This window comes from Sceloporus occidentalis, unplaced genomic scaffold (assembly GCF_023333645.1).
Source record: "Sceloporus occidentalis isolate IW3139 unplaced genomic scaffold, rSceOcc1.0.p SCAF_59, whole genome shotgun sequence".
Taxonomy (NCBI): Eukaryota; Metazoa; Chordata; class Lepidosauria; order Squamata; family Phrynosomatidae; genus Sceloporus; species Sceloporus occidentalis.
The window spans coordinates 2,841,077-2,858,326 of NW_028317039.1; the positions used below are offsets into that span (position 1 = coordinate 2,841,077).

General features: G+C 38.8%; 1 protein-coding gene across 1 annotated transcript in view; it reads right to left on the reverse strand.

The window, feature by feature from the left end:
* The window catches only part of LOC149287549 (integrin beta-2-like), a 73,714-nt gene that overhangs the window by 18,350 nt on the left and 38,114 nt on the right, over positions 1–17,250 (reverse strand). Inside the window, exons 4-13 of the mRNA XM_089492756.1 lie at positions 14,571–14,659; positions 14,256–14,439; positions 12,334–12,504; positions 7,509–7,750; positions 5,863–6,018; positions 4,713–4,808; positions 3,888–3,977; positions 2,995–3,135; positions 2,378–2,562; positions 752–996 (exon numbers count right to left, since the gene is read on the reverse strand). Of these exons, the coding sequence (XP_089348882.1) occupies positions 752–996; positions 2,378–2,562; positions 2,995–3,135; positions 3,888–3,977; positions 4,713–4,808; positions 5,863–6,018; positions 7,509–7,750; positions 12,334–12,504; positions 14,256–14,439; positions 14,571–14,659 (1,599 nt within the window). The remainder of the gene's footprint in view (positions 1–751; positions 997–2,377; positions 2,563–2,994; positions 3,136–3,887; positions 3,978–4,712; positions 4,809–5,862; positions 6,019–7,508; positions 7,751–12,333; positions 12,505–14,255; positions 14,440–14,570; positions 14,660–17,250) is intronic.

Here is a 17,250-nt window from a genome sequence, read left to right on the forward strand (position 1 = left end):
TGCATGCTCACACACACATCCATACTCTCACACACACAATTAGGCATCCATGTTCACACACACATACAAAATTAGACGTCCATGCTAACATACATACAACCAAGCATTCCCGCCCCCCCTTTACCTCTAGTGCAGCCTCAGTTTCACAGCAGATGTAAAGTCATCTGGATACACTTCTGTCTCCCTGTGCCTGTTCAAAATAGTTTTAACCTGGAGCAGTGCGAACCAGGTCGGAAGGGTTATTTTTAAACTATTTTGGACCAGGATGAGGAGACAGGAACAGGGGGTTGAATCTGACCCCCTAGAGAAACAGGCCCTGTCTCAGCTGTGACCCCTGTAGTTATGCCATTGCCTAAAGTTTTGTTTAACAGCCTTCTTGGATATCATACACCTGCTCTGTACAGGATAATACTTTTTTTCCTTGTTTCCCCATAAACTGAATAGCATCCAGTATAATGTCCACGCACAAGTCTGTCATCTCCATGAGGTGGCAGCAAATGCCAGTTTAGTCAAGTTCTAGTATTTGCTTTAAACAACTGAATAAGGAACACAGCTCTTGTCATAGAGGAGATGGACTCATTGGTAGAAGGTGGTACCATTTACTGACCCAACACAGAGGCTCATAAACCCGTAAGACCATATAAGATCCTAAATGCATATGTGACTGCATATTTTTCTGTTTTTGCCCAAAACAAAGTAAAACAGCAGATGAAGACTAACTATTAGGTAGAATGCAATCTATAAAACTCACCTTGCCCAGCACAAAGAATCCCATTAAAAGAGTCGCAGTTCCAGTTTTCACATTCACAGTATTTGCCACTGACTACTTTTGTGGGATCTTCTTTAGTGTGACAGTAACACCGTCCACATATGCAGTCTCCTTCTCCTGAACATATAGCTGAGCTGTTATCCTTTCTGCAGTTCTGTTCCAGCTCTTGGCTAGTCTTCCCCCCTGTAATGCACTCACAGTTTGTTCCCACATGACCCTCATTGCAACTAGAACAGAATGGAAAAACAGTTTAAAAATTCTAGATACAGAGATGTTATTTCATAACTTGTTACCAGTTGTAGAAATCCTTGGGAAACATGGTAACAATAAACTATATTACCCCTTAAGGACAGAGCTGCTTTTTTTGTACACTTTGTGACAATGGCTGTTGTCCACACAAGTGATATATTTAGTTGTTTTTTTCAGGACAAGAAGGACTTTATATGCTCTTAAAAATAAACTAATATATATACCGTATAAGACAAGGTTTTTTGCTCTGATGTTCACCGGCTGCCAGAGAGGAGGACCTGGATCCTCCTCTCTGGCAGCCAGTGAACGTTTGTGGGATGTGCACAGACAACCTCCGCTGCTGCCGGCACTTCCGCCGGGGCTTCTATGACAGAGCACTGCCACGACATGACCTTCCGGTGCTCAGTCATAGAAGCCCTGGCAGATGTCCCGGTTGTCTGAAGCATGGGGGAAAAGTCTAGGGATGCACTGGTAAGTTGGGGGAGGGGGTAAGAGTGGCATATGGGGGTATAAGGCTTCCAGCGCCATATTTAATATGGTGCTCCTTGATGCTTTGTGGAGTGATTAGACGGGGCCCTTCTGCAGATTTCCGTGTTGCTGAATGCCTCGGCAATTTTGGCTAAATAAACAGTTGACACCCAAGACACATAGTAACAGAATAGTAGAAAACATACTAGGGACTTCCATTGTAAATCTAAAACCAAGATGGCATTTATGCTTTCAGGTTAGTACGGCATTATCATAAGCATTATAGTAATATTTAATTAAGAACAAAGTTGTGTCTTTGTTTTACAATACCGTCTCACTCAATGGTGATTATAGCCAAAACACCAATATGAGAAGTAAACAATCTACACTTTTTCTGAATGACATGTGGGCTTCCAGCTCATCCATCCATAAATAGCACACTTCTCATAACGCAGCAATCAATGCTTCCTAATCATTTACTTGAACAGTTCCTTAACTTACAGAAAAGTGTGAAAAGAAAGGCAATATGTTGCTTTACGTGTTTTGTGCCCAAAGGCACTTAATCATGCCTTTTGTGTGAAAACCTGGAACAGTGGTACAGCTCAGCGGGACAGTGCCGGAAAAGCGGGGTATAGTCCACAAAATGAGGCATGCTCTGCTACTTCATAAAAGGCATATTATTTATGACTGGGTGAGGAGTCAAACTTTTTCTTACTTTAAGTAAGTTTGCGCATACTCATTACAATGCTGAATGCACACATGCAAAGCCCTGCCTTAATAAGGGACAACTGCCCAGGACATTGTTTACAGGGGAACAGAGAGTAAAAAAAAAGTTGGCCCTTGGTGTTAAAATCTGACCTCATATAGACAAAGACAAAGAAACTAAGTTACCTGCAGATGCCACACACCCTCTTTCCATTTGAGTTACATTCATCAGGTTCAGGTGAGTCATCGCAGTTACAGTCACATAAGGTCATAACACTCACAGTCAATGAATCGGTGAACCCCAGAGGACGTATTAAAAAGCTTTGATTTGGAAGGCACCTGCTGGCAGTCACCTTCACATTAAAGGAAACCTAAAACACAGAAGGATATAGGAAAAATGGAAATATTCTTCTCTTGTCTTTTAGGAAAACCTATTCTATGTTATGGTATATGTTTTAGTTGATTTTTCTTTCTTCTTTCCTCTGGTAGCAGTTAGAACCACAGTTAGCCATATTGACACTGAAAGGCATGTGCGTGTACATGACAGTTCTCATTTTCTCTGACACTGTTTCTCTATTTTATTGCTCTACTATCTTCCATATTTACCTAGTAACTTGAATGAGAATGCCCACTATTTTTTCTAGTATCACATTAGATATGGATTTTCAAAAATATATTGTGCTATTCTAGAACAATTCTAGTTCATACATAATATAACTTACGAGAGACGGCTAGATATTAGTAATTTCTGTGTTTTTAGGTCTGTTACATCAGCCCAATCTGCTAGACAAGTATTTTCCTACCTCCTGATTGCCTTTCACATTGCTACACCTCCCCTCAGGCTGGTTTAATATAACATCACTTTCAGAGCAAAAGGAATCATAGACAATGTCTAGAAATTCTGGTGTAGTCCCGTGATTAAGGATAACTTCTGAACTGAGGTTCTGGAATATGAGAGAACATGTGATCATCGTTACAACGGAGACCCAGACAAAGTTTAAAACATTTTTTTTAACATTAAAAAAAACAAGATAATAGACATCACATGTACAACCAAAAAGGAAAACAATCCACCGAAACATCAAAAACACACAATAAATTTTGACACAAACAAGTAAGATGTTACATTGTTCCAGAGGTGCTGAGATTGTGGGATTGGTAGACACCTTGGGTAGTGAGGTGAATTCACCACAATGCACATTGGCCACTGTCCATATATATCTGCACAGCCCCTATAGCATGCATTAAGTTCCTTAGGGGAAGGCCTCCATGTCTATTGGTCAGCCTCCTAGATGTCACACTAGTCCAAGCAGTTTCTGCTTCAGAATCTGCTTCTACTCTGTAAATAGCCTGTATACATGGTTTTTGTTGAGGTGATACATTACACATTTGTTTCACTATCCTCTGGGACCTTTGTGGAACTTTTACAAAGAGCAGGCCTGTGTCAGAGGATACCTGACACATAACACAGCAAGGCATCAAAGCCATTTCTGGGTGCACAATGGTAAATAAATGTCTAATTAATGAAATATGTTGGATGACCCCTGGCACTCCAGTTGCTGGGGCTTGCTGCCGCTACAGACAATCATTTGTTCAAGAACTGCATTGTTGATCAGAAGTTAGTTCACAAGAATTATTTAGTGAATATGTGGTAAGCTGGTAGTGTGATTATTTCCATAAAAGACATTTACTGTACCTGATAGGCATCTTTAATCAGCTGCACAACATTACTGGAATCTGAAGACAACACCCCAACGACAGATTTAGGAATTAGGCCCTTAAGATCCTGTAAATTAGCATAGTTGACATATAGGACAGGCATGCCTTATTTCACAGACCTGATATAACAATTAAATGCAATATTGCCAATTGGATGACGGTGTAAACTATATTGAGGACATATTTAGAGGCAGGAAGATGCACAAGTAGTGTAAATTTAGTTTTTCTTATCGCCATACATGCAAGTTGGGTTGCTTAATGCACATGGATGCAACTTTATATGTTCATATTTATTTATTTGTTCTACTGGAAATGTATTCGAACAATGGTACAGCCAGGGCCGGCCCTACAATGGAGCCGACTGGGGCAATTGCCCCAGGCGGCACTTCAGAAGGGGCGGCACTTTGCCGCCCCAAGCGGTTTTTTTTTTGGTTTTTTTTGTGAAGCGGAGGAGAGAGGGGCACCGAGTGGTTTTCGCTTACCCGCTCGGCGCCCCTCTCTCTCTCCTCTGCGGCGAGTTTCCCTGTTCGGTCTCTGTGCCGGCTTGTAATGCAGAGCGCCGGAAGTGAAGTGAATTTCCGGCGCTCAGCATTACAAGCCGGCACCGTGGCAGCACAGGGAGACTCGCCGCAGGACTGTTTAAGGGTAAGTACCGGTGGTGGTGGTGGTAGATAATGCCCCCCCCCCCAGGCGGCGTTAAGTCTTCGGCCGGCCCTGGGTACAGCTATGTCACATCATCATCATTATTACCGCTGTAGAAAATAAAAAGGGCTCAAGCTTCCCAAGATCACAATATCCTTACCTCGTATATCTTTACCATCTGGGATGTCACAGCAAATACAACCTGAATATTATTCTCTGAGAGTTTCTGGGCCAACTGTCCAACTGATGGGTAATCCTAGTTAAAATAAAAATGAACAACTTAATTCACAATCTCAGGTTCATTCAAAAATAACTCATTAAAGCATCCGTCAGAATTGAAAATTTAATTGAAAAGCAAATTGAATGGTACAATTATACATGGAAGGAAATTATACTGGTTTATATGCCTAATTATGTTTCTCTAGGCGCCTGTGCAATGTACGGTCCCTAGTAAGTGAGATCCAGATGCTCTAATGTATTAAAGTATTTTTTTAATAATAAGGGTGTCCTCATGTGTCACAGCAAGTTTGTAAGCATGGCAGTCAGCTATCCAGATGTAACCCTTAGAGTTTTTATTTACCTATTGGTTTATTTATTGAGCTCCCCAGACCAGTTAAAAACAAACAGATAATATCATACTATCTGTTTATTTATTGAGCTCCCCAGACCAGTTAAAAACAAACAGATAATATGATATTTCCATACTCAATAAGGTCTGGCTCAAGTATTTTTGGTTGACTGGTAAATATCTTTTACGTTTAAATTTTGGAAAATACTGCATAAGAAAACTCAGATAACACTACGTTTAGTCTGTCATATAAAATTTGTGACAATAAGTGCCTGGGATGGCTAGTGTCAGGGAACTGCCTTTCTTACATAAAAAACAGCAAACTGTGAATAACAAAGAGAGAAGAAATAAGGTGTCTAACAGTGACACTGCTTCCTGCGTCTGTGACTAGTTCTCTTTCTGTAAAGTATCCTGCTGATTCCTACCCTAACAATTTTGTGAGCATGTGCTTTGCTCCACAATCAATGTCACTGTATCCATCGATGTGGTTGGGTCTTTTGATGGTGTGCAAAGGTATGGATGACTCCTATAGAATTTACACTGTGTGTAAGTTCAACATTATTCCTAGCAGCTAGCACCACTTTGTTTATTTTTAAAAATATTTCTTTGAATACTCATGTCTTTTCCAATAACGCAGTAAGAACTATATATATATATATATATATATATATATATATATATATATATATATATATATATATTCCTATTGTGCTATAATGGATATATATTTGAATAAACTTACAAACTTGTTGCTCTTTTTGTACATATTGTCTTCAAGATGACATTGGCCATCATTTGGAGTGAGAATGGCTGCCAATTTCCCATCTCCGGCAATATGGAAACCGTCATCTGTGGCGTAAACCAGAAGCCTTGTAACATTTCTCCAGCCAATCTTCTCCTATGCAAACCACAGGCACAGATGATCAGATTTATGGTTGCCACTAGTAGCTCTAATGGTGCATCAATTTATATTACAATAGGTCAAAGTATCACGATTTTCTAAGCAGTGATAAATTGGATAGCTTTCTCTCCAATTACCTCAGATTATTATTATCAATTACTGTATAAAAGAAGCAAGATATTTTGCTGATCAACAAGTGCACGGGTGGATAATGTCCATTACACATATAAAAAGGGAGTCTTGCTTATTTTCTGGAGATGTTGTTGTCACAGATTGAAACACTGTGTTATTTACCACTCCTTAAATAACCATCTCACCAAATGTGTGACTTTTTAGTTATCAAATGAATTGTGACAGATGTTGGCTTATTATTATTTTTTATTTATATGGCGCCTACAATTTATGCAGCACTTCTTACAATACACATATTCATGAGGTATGACAAAACTAGAATTGACAGACTAAGACAAATCGATACATTATGTAAAGTAAAACCATGTTTAAGTCATGATAATATAATGATGTATTACTGACTGCTAGATGAACTAATTGTTTAGAGCAACCTCATATGATTGTACATCTGATATGTCAAAATTCACACCATTTGCTTCAAATTATTTAGGTGCTCCAGGAAGGTAGCATGGTTATTTGTGAAGCTAAACCTAAGGCCATAATAATAGCCCAGGATTTGGATAGTGCAGGGGCATATAAATCATTGCTGTCTTGACTACTTAATGGCAGGTATCATTTTAAAAGTGGATGGGCTACCTGACCAACAGCACAATTACTTTGAACGTTAGGGGCTACTGCAAGCAGTTTTTTTTCTGTGTTTTACTTTATAACTGTGCATCTGACAGACACAGAACACACAAGCCCATTTCTGTGTGACCTTATATAAATCATACTGAATCATACTATTAGCTTATGGGAATTTGTTAACAGAAAATTATAGTAAACTTAATGCCATGCAGGAGTTGCAAAATCCAGTAATATATCTGGCATAAAGGGGGCATGATATAGTGAGGGCAGATGCAGAGCCTGGCCTCTGGAGAGGCACTCACACTAACACAAAGACACTTACACTAAAAAAAACAGACACTCACACTAAACACAGAAATACCAAGACGCTCACACTGACACACACACACACCCCTAGCCGCTAACTCACACATACACGACCACACGTTAACAGACACACCCATACATTCATACTAACATACCCAGACAAACACATGCACACACACTAACATAGCCAACGTGATGCCACTCAATCCCACCACCTTATTGAAATTATGGAGATAAAGAGGTAAATTTTATCTATAAATGAAAAATACAAAAATCAGCTAGAGAATTTTACATAAAGCTTGAGAAAAAAAAATTGGTTTACTTTAAACAAGCAAGACTAAGAGCAATCTAATAAAAATACTTCAGTAAGCATTACCCGAGTGTATTATCACAGGGGTTGAATAAAAAGATATTTGACTTACTCCACAAACCGCCACTTGCATCATTGCATCTAAACCTCCCTCAGGAGCATCCAGATTGCCAGAAATTTGCTGCTTTCCGACCTGTTCTTCAAATTGTTTTCCATCCTCTGTTAGGTTGAGAATATGTTTGAAGGCAAATGGGGGCTGACACTCAACAGTCTTATCTGTGCAAGGATTCTTGAGATTCTCTGGGTGTGTGCTCACATATGGCAGCACCGTTTTATCTACAAAGGATCCATAACCTGACCAAAACACAGATTTTTAGCAAATATGATCTCATATTGAAAACCTGCGGAAATCATCCTTTGCAATGACAGACAGATGCAGAAAGGTTAAATACCTGATTCTCTGAGTACATTAAAACGCCAAACATATAGTTTTTATGTTTTGCTAGCTACACCAGTGTCAAGCATTGTTATACTTAATTTGTCAGCACAGAGCCAGTGATGCTGGGACCTACTGACAGAGGAGACTTAGACCAGTACTATTACATTCCAAATGTCATTCCTTGGCAAGTAATAGTATGTCATAAGGTTGTAAGGAGATAAACCACACCTAGCAGGAGGTGTGTCCATTCAGAAGATGAACCTGCGTGATTTTTCAGCATCAGAAAACTGTTAAGCAAGTGACAGAAAACTGGTGTTTTTAGAATGCTTGGGGAGAATTTATAAGCTTATATTAAAGTAAAGTCCAGCTTTGGTTCTCATAATGTTTCAGCTCCTTTAAGCCATTGTGCTTCTGAGACCTAATAATGCTTTGCCAGTTACTCTTACATAAAACAATTTGATAACCAGCATTATATACTGTACCAGTATGAATATACTCTCAATAGCTTCTACATTTGTATTTAAATTTATACACCTTATGTTCCTAACAAAACTTAATTTGCTTACAAATCAAAATGTGATTCATCAATTTTGCTCAGGAAGAAAAAAAGACAATTGGTGATTGTGTAAAGAGTGATTCTGGCAGTTGTGGTCTTATCACCATAGCAAACGATACATTATTATGATCATATTTTAACAAATGAGTGCAACCAGATTGTGTATGACTATTAGAAAAAGCTAGACTACAAAAAATGATACTATTTATATTAAAGTCAGTGGCCTAGAGATCAGATGTTTCTTTCCACAGTGCAGGTTATTGTGTTTTAAGAGTATAGATTGTACATTTCTATGAACAGGTGGATTTTTAGTGAGTGTTTTTAGTTATAATTAGTAGGACAGAACATGGTAGGAAATTTCAGAGAATAGGTACAATAGTTAAAATGTGATACAAAGTCAGAAAAATCATCAATCATAGGCAGAGTAAAGGAGAGTATTTGGAGCAGATACTGTATACAGATGTGCCATAGTGATCTTAATTGCTCTGTAAATAAGTATAAGACTTAATGATATGATGGGCCAGTGTAAGAAATTGGTAAAATGAGACAGAAGGTGGAGACCAAGAAGATAACAAAGTTAGCCGGTCAGGTACTCACAACTGATTGAAGTTTTTAAAGGTGAGAGAGGTTACATAGTTTTATGTTACATAGTTACATAGTTATATAGGCTGAAAAAAGACATGCGTCCATCACGTTCAGCCTTTCCTATATCTGTTAATTTGTTGCTGTTGATCCAAAAGAAGGCAAAAAAACCCAGTTTGGCTCTTTCCAATTTTGCACTAACCAGGGAAAAAATTCCTTCTTGACCCCAAAATGGCAGTCAGATTTCTCCTTGGATCAATAAGCCGTTTCCCCATAATTAAAGATTATATCCCTGAATATTATGTTTTTCCAAGTATCCATCCAAGGTAAAGCACTAGCATTGTGTTGCACTAATCAAGATGTGATATCACAGGGAATAAATTCATATTTGTATGAAGAAACTACTAATCCAAATGTATTATGCACATGGGGAAGAAAAATCCAGGCTGGGAATATGTATTAAATGGGAAAACACTTGGGGACGACTGACATGGAAAAGGACTTAGGAGTTTTAGTTAACAGTAAATTTACCTGTAGCGACCAGTGTCAGGCAGCTGCTGCTAAGGCAAATAAAATCATGGGGTGCATCAAAAGGGGCATAGATGCCCACGACAAGGAAATAATTCTACCACTGTACAAGTCACTAGTCAGACCACACATGGAATACTGTGTACAGTACTGGGCACCAGTGTACAAGAAAGATATAGTGGAGCTGGAGAGGGTTCAAAGATGGACAACCAGAGTAATAAGGGGAAAGGGAGGACTACAGTACCACAGTACAGTAAAGATTATCAGAATTAGGGTTATTTGGTTTGGAAAAAAGATGGCTTAGGGGGATTTAATAACTATGTATAAATATATAAGGGGGCAGTACAGAGATCACTCCCAGGACCTATTTATACACAGGACTGTATCTATAACAAGGGCACACCTCTACGGCTGGAGGAAAGAAGTTTTCTACACCAGCACAGATGGGGGTTCTTTACAGTAAGAACGATGAGATTATGGAACTCTCTGCCAGAGGAAGTGCAGCGGCGTATCTAGGGTATGGCAACTATGGCTCGTGCCATAGGCGCCATTTGAAAGGGGCATGTGTTAATATGTGAATGTATTGTCTGAATGAGGGAGAGCATGAGTTAATGTGTGGTTGAATTGTCTGAATGAGGGAGAGCATGAGTTAATGTGTGGATGAATTGTCTGAATGAGGGAGAGCATGAGTTAAATTTGGATGAATTGTCTGAATGAGGGAGAGCATGAGTTAATGTGTGGATGAATTGTCTGAATGAGGGAGAGCATGAGTTAATGTGTGGATGAATTGTCTGAATGAGGGAGAGCATGAGTTAATGTGTGGATGAATTGTCTGAATGAGGGAGAGCATGAGTTAATGTGTGGATGAGTTGTCTGAATGAAAGTGTGAATTAGTGAGTGACTGTAAAAGTGTTTGTGTGTATCATAGATGTATAATTGTGGAAGGGCAAAGATGGCACTAGCAGGAGGTTTGAGCCTTGGGGACCAAGATGGCACAGGCAGGGTGTATATGGGACAAAGATGGCACAGGCCGGACTGTTTGGGGACAAAGCTGACTTGTGCTGGGCTATTTGGGGACAAAGATGGCAAATCTTATGTGTGTGTAATTTGGGTGCTGGTCAGGTTCTATGCGGGCAGTGTGGACGCCAGGGCTGGCTTTGGGGTGTACAACCTGTGATCTATGCCTGTAATTTAGGGGGTTTTAAATATACCTTTTAATGCCGTGTTTTTATGTGAATTCCAATTGATCTATACCTGCAAAGCTGGGTTTTTGTGTTATTCTGTAGATCCATATCTGCTATGCTAGGTTTCCATACATTATTTATGTATACCTGCAAATACAGGGTTAATATGCCTTATTCAGTTGATTAATACATGCAAGGCTGTTTCCATGTATTTATTTGATCTGTACCTGCGATGCTACGTTTCATATATTATTATTGTATACCTGCAAATATAGGATTTGTATGTCTGATTCTGTTTATTTGATATATACCTTCAGTGCTGAGATCACAAGTGAATTTCAATTGATCTGGGTTTGTGTGTTGATCTATACCTGCTATCGGCAACAGGGACTAATATTTATATATATATATATATATATATATATGGGCAGCAGGGGCTAATAAATGGGTTTTAGATATTTGGACAGGGGAGGAATTTCAGTGCTTGCCATAGGCGCTATTTTCGGTAGATACGCCTCTGAGGAAGTGGTAATGGTAAACTCAATAAAAGAGTTCAAAAGGAGCCTGGACGTGTTTCTTGAAAGCAATAATATTACAAGTTATGAATATTAGATTAATAGGGACAGAACGTTGATCCAGGGATTTATTTTGATTGCCATATTTGGAGTCGGGAAGGAATTTTCCCCCTGGTATGGGGCAATTGGCATCTGCTTCATAAGGGTTTTTTGCCTTCCTCTGGGTCAACACAGTAGGGACACAATATGTATATAGGTTGAACTTGATGGACTTTGGTCTTTTTTCAACCTTATGAACTATATTACTATGTTACTATGTATTATGCAGGAAACTGCAGGAATTGTGAGTGACCGGATATTGTAGGTGAGAGAGTTATGTTGAGGGAACCATAGGAACAAAAGGTGTGCAGGTGAAGGTCAACAGTGTCAAGGATAAGTTAGGTGAAGTATCCATTAGTTGAAGCTGTGAAGGGATCATTAGTTAATTTAGTAAGAGCTGTTTCAGTGATGGAAAACAAAATTGGATTGGAAAGTAGAGAGAGGATAGAGAGAGTAGATAAGATGATTGTACACTAAACTGTCCAGTAGCTTGGAGGCCAGGGGTCGAGTGTAGTGAGTTTGGGATATTGGATCTTGGGAAGGTTTCTTCAAGATGAGAGAAATGAGAGCATGTTTGAAGGAAGATGGGAATATGCCAACAGCAAGCAGGTGTAAAGAGGTATAAAAACACTGCAAAGACAAAGTAGATGTCAAGGGATAGCTTTAAGTGGGTGATTGATTGGCAGTCAGTATGCTAATTGGCCATCATCCTTTCACCAGTCCAAAGTCCACAAGAAATGTTGTGAAGGTCAAGTAAAAAGGTTAGATGTCACCCTGGTCAGAGCATTCAGTAGTAAGAACTCCAGAAGTGTAAACCAGAAAATGTTATTGTCCGCTGGGCCCGGGAAGAGAGTTCCGAAAATTTTGAAGCATGGTTAAAGTCATTTAGGAAATCTTAATAATGAGAAAAAAATGTTTGCATACAACTCTTTCAAAACTGTTTTGTACAAATGTATGTACAAATGAAAGTAACAACAGGCCTCTTGTTAATATGAAGCATTATAAGGAAGAAAATCAATGGGCTATGAACTTACCTATTTGTACTGATTTGGTAAAGGAATTCAAAGCTTGCAGCAGGTCACTTCCAAGTTTTTTCACATTTTTAAGATCGTCAACCATAGAGTAGGAGAGGTCCATAAGATAATAGAGATCAACAGGATAACCCTCTGCTCGTCTGAACTTAACTTTAAACTCTTGGGTCTGACCTGATATGAGTTACATTAAAAGTTTAACAAATGATTAAATCATAACATAAACTATTGCATACAGTATATCGTAGTTAGAGTCTAGAATAAAAAAAGATGGAAGACATATAGGAAAATAGTTGCTAATCTCATGAACTCTATTCTTAGCTTGACCATCTAGGGCTATTAGAGAACATGTCCCCATAATGTTTATTAATGTACAAAATACAAATATGGCCCAACAAGCACATTGAATGCAATTCAGGCACACAAATGTGCCAAAAGAATAAGAAACATGACAGGCTTACTCTGTTGCAATGAATGCAGTGCTTGGAACTAGAATAACATGCCACAATTCCTTGAATTTCATGAATACAGATAAAATAATCCTGCTGCGCATTCCATGGTTCTTGCTCCTACAGGGTTATACACTATATGGCCAAAAGTATGTGGACACCTTACCATCACACCTATATTAACTTGTTGGACATCCCATTCCAAAACCATGGGCATTAATATAGAGGCTTCTCATAATATTTTTGAAGTGTGTCTGTGAGAATTTGTGCCCATTCAGACAAGAGCTTTTGTGAGGGCACTGATGTTGGACAACAAGGTCTGACTGCAATCTACATTCGTGTTCATTAGGATTAAGGTGAGGGCTCTGTGCAGGCCCCTGGAGCTCCTCCTCACAACACTCGGCAAAGCGTGTATTTATGGGCCTTTCTTTGTGCATAGGGGCACAGTCATGCTGGAACAGGAAAGGCCCTTCCTCAAACTGGTGCCACAAAGTTTGAACCATCATCTTAAATGTCTTTGTATGCTTTAGCATTACCATTAACCTTCACTGGAACTAAGGGACCTAGTCTAAACAAAGAAAAACAGCTCTAGACCTTTATCCTTCTGCACCAAAGTAGGCACTATGCATTTCGGCAGATAGCATTCTCCTGGTATCCCCTTAAACCTACGCATCCATCAGACATCCAGATATTAAAGCATGAATCATTCCAGAGAACAAGTTTGTACTGCTCAAGAGTCCAACCGTAGTGTGCTTTACACAACTACAGCTGGGGTTTGGCATTGCACTCAATATTATTCAGCTTGTGTGCAGATGCAGGTTATGCAGCTTGTGTGCAATTTCATGAAGCTCCTGATGCTCAGCTGATATTGCTTTCAGAGGCAGTATGGAACTACTATATGTGGTTACCAATGGTACAGAGGACAAACAATTTTATGCTATGTGGTTCGACACTTTGCGGATGAGCTGTTGTTACTCCAAGCCACTTTTGCTTCACAATAATAGCACTTACAGTGGCCCAGGGCAGAAGTTTCATAAACTGACTCGTGGCAAAAGTGTCATTCTATGACAGGGCCAGATTTAAAGTCATTGAGCTCTTAATTACAACCCATTCTACAGCCAGTGTTTGTCTATGGAGAAGCCATGCCTAAACTCGATATTTAGGAAGGCTGTCAAAATACTTTTGGTCATATTCTATAGTGCACCTTGTTGTCATTATTGCTGTGTGCTATAAACCAGAATATGTATTGGATTTTGGATTGTGCTGCTCCTGACCTGATGGTAATTTTCTAATTTTTACTTTAGAATCCATAGCTTTCTATTATGTTACCAATTTCTATTAAAATCTCACCAGTCGTATATGATAAGGTTCTAGATTTCCCTGCCTATATTGCAAATATGTATTGATTTACAACTCTGTGTCTCTATCTTGAACAGAAGTAAATAATATTGAAAAAATCTTGTGCCAGTTGAATACCTGGTCGTAGCTTAAGGAAAATGTCACTGGGTGTCAGTTGGATCACATCATTTAATTCCTTTGAAGTTTGTGAAATGACTTGGCTTGTGGGGTAGATAATGTCTGTATCATTGCAGCCTCGCAACTTTAGCTCCTCCAATGTGTCACAACGAACGGAGTCCTGTTCACCTGCTTTGGTGAAATTCTAAAAAAAAAATGAAAAGAAGTGTTGACATTGGCCGTAGCAGTCTATTCTGTAATCGTCAATGTTTACAATGTCACAAAGAGTATGTTATAGTAATGGTAAAACATGCAGTAAAAGCTGAAGACACTCACCAGCTTCTTGCACCAACCACAAACTGGGCCTGACTGTATACAGTCCTGACAGTTGTTCACTTTAAGTTTGTTGCATCCATTAGCATAAACTGTAACAGAAAATAGATATATTTTGTATTTAATTAGTGTGTGGTTTTAGGGACACTGCAAAAGAAATCAAGCTTATCAGGTTTGAGGAAAGACTATCAGATACTTTCAGAACATTACAATGTGTCTGCCTCTGCACAGCTCATCCATAGCTTCAACAAAGCAAAAGTCAATTTGAAGAAAATACTATGTTTGTTGCACTGGATTAGAAAGGGGATTATTTATGTTTAGTAAGCGCTGATATTGAGATATTGAGCTAGGCTTTTGCTGGAGGATTTTCTTTTCTGTATTTACCTTGATTTATGATCTGATTGCTGTTTGGAACCTTGCACATTTGTCCTGTACATAATACCCTAGAGGACTCTGCTTTTTGCCCATGGAAGGAGCAGCTCGCTTTGCGCTATATCAGTATATAATGACTAATGATCATGGAAGGCATTTGATGTAACTGTTGGTTTGGGTGATCAGTGTGCTTTATACAATTAGTATGTGTTGAGAAAATATTGTAAGCTTATTAAATGGGTGATGTCTTACATATGTTGTTATAGCAGGGGACTAAAAAGTATGTGCCTCCATTGTCAAAGGCCTTTTGGAACATCTACACAGAGACACAACAAGGATTATGTATGACCCTAGCAACACACAGACTTGCAGGGTTTTCCCCATTTTAGGACACCTTTTCAATGTAAATAGTGACTGAAAAGAAAAGGCTATACACTGTCCACTTTAACTATATTGTTGATCTTTTCAATGTAAACCACAAATATCATTAGAAATAAATTCATATTCACCAGAAGTGGTAGTGAGAATCTCAGCCTGGATCCACAGCAAGATTAGACCCCAGGACATTTCCTGAAACATAGCATATATTACTTTCACACAGATTCAGTACATACACAAAAACAATACATTCTAACTATACCAATAGTCAGAACATTTGTTTATCTTATCAGAACTGAGTTGTAAAATTATTTGTTATTTAGAGTAGTGTTAAATATTGTGTGACAGAATGACCTGTCATACAGGAGCCCAAGGTACTCAGAGATGGCTCCAGCCTGGCTGCCAAACAGGCAGGAACTCCATTGTGTAAACTAATCCCATTAACAGGATGGCTACCAGGGGAAGATTCAGTAGCTAAAGGGGATTAAAGGTTGGGCTGTCTACATGTACCTGTTTATCAATGTTGATTTATGTTAATGAAGTTCTGTGGCTATATCAGTCTATGTTTTACAACAATAAACTGTTCATTCCTGCTGTACTCAATTCAAGGTAGTTGTGTGTCTACTTATTGGGTACACATAGCAGGGTTCCAAGGTGCGCATGCTGGCTGGTGCTGGAAGTGATTCCGGGGACAAGAGGAGGATACATGTGGGTGATCCCTGGGAGTTACTACAGCTCTCTTGGTGAACCCGTTACATATTGTGTATAATGTAAATACTGTAAAGATCAGGTGACATCAGCACATCAGTGTTCATGCAGTACTGCACTGCTCTTTCAGCTAATGTAGTTTGCTGTTGATTGAGTATAGGGAAGACATACTTTACAGTCACAAACGGGAGGTATGAGAGCCTTTCTGCACTACCAACACCAAACGTTACTGGTTACAGAACCATATTAGGATTCCATAGCATTGTGTCCTAACACATAATTCACAGCATAGATGGCCCAATTTCAGTTTAAAAATGGCCCTGTACCAGTCAATGACAAGCCCAACCTTGAGGCTAGTACCTCAGACAGACTTGGTTACCTTATGGATAATCACAACCAGAATGTTGCAAGGATTTATTGCTAAACTTTGTCCATTATTTCTTTAGCATATACCATTTAGCGGCCTCTGATTCCTCAATTGAAGCTACCTTTGTAATATTAAAATAAGTGTTGTAGAGTGCAGAGTGAATTAAAGCAGGCATGAGTTGGGTATAAGGCTATCATAAGCAAATTATAAGATGCACAAGAACAGAGTAAAGTTTCAGGTTTTACAGCATGTGGAAAAAGGGAGAAGAGAGTGGAACTAGGTGGGCAAAGCTAAATTATACTATACCAACCTTTTCCTGCCTAGGGACCTAAGCATTCACCAAATGGCTAATTGTTCAAATCCAGTATATTGATACAGTTCATCACTTTTACAATATATATCTTTCCTCTCTCCAGCATCACATTGGTTTTGTAAATGTGTAATTTTGCAAAACCTTCATCCTGTGTGGTTTCCCAAGCGTGTGGCTTATAGGTGAGAGGTTTAAGTCAAAGTGTAAAGTTAAAGAGACAGGCCAGATGATCAGCTAACATGTAATGTTAAACATTTGGCTGGATACTTAATTAAATATTGAATTGGTGGAGACACTATCAATGTTTTAAAAGCATCCATAATAAAAAATGTAATTGTGTTTTTTTAATTTAATAAATGGAGATTTGGTAACAGAGAGGCTGAAGAAGGAACATTTTAAAAATTGCCACATGTTATAATTTCTTTTGCAGCACACTTGTGAAACATTTGTGAAAATATTATTACCTAACACAACAACAAAATTCTGTGAAAGCATAATCATATATACCAAACACAAGGCATGTTGATGTACATCACTAAGCCACAAAC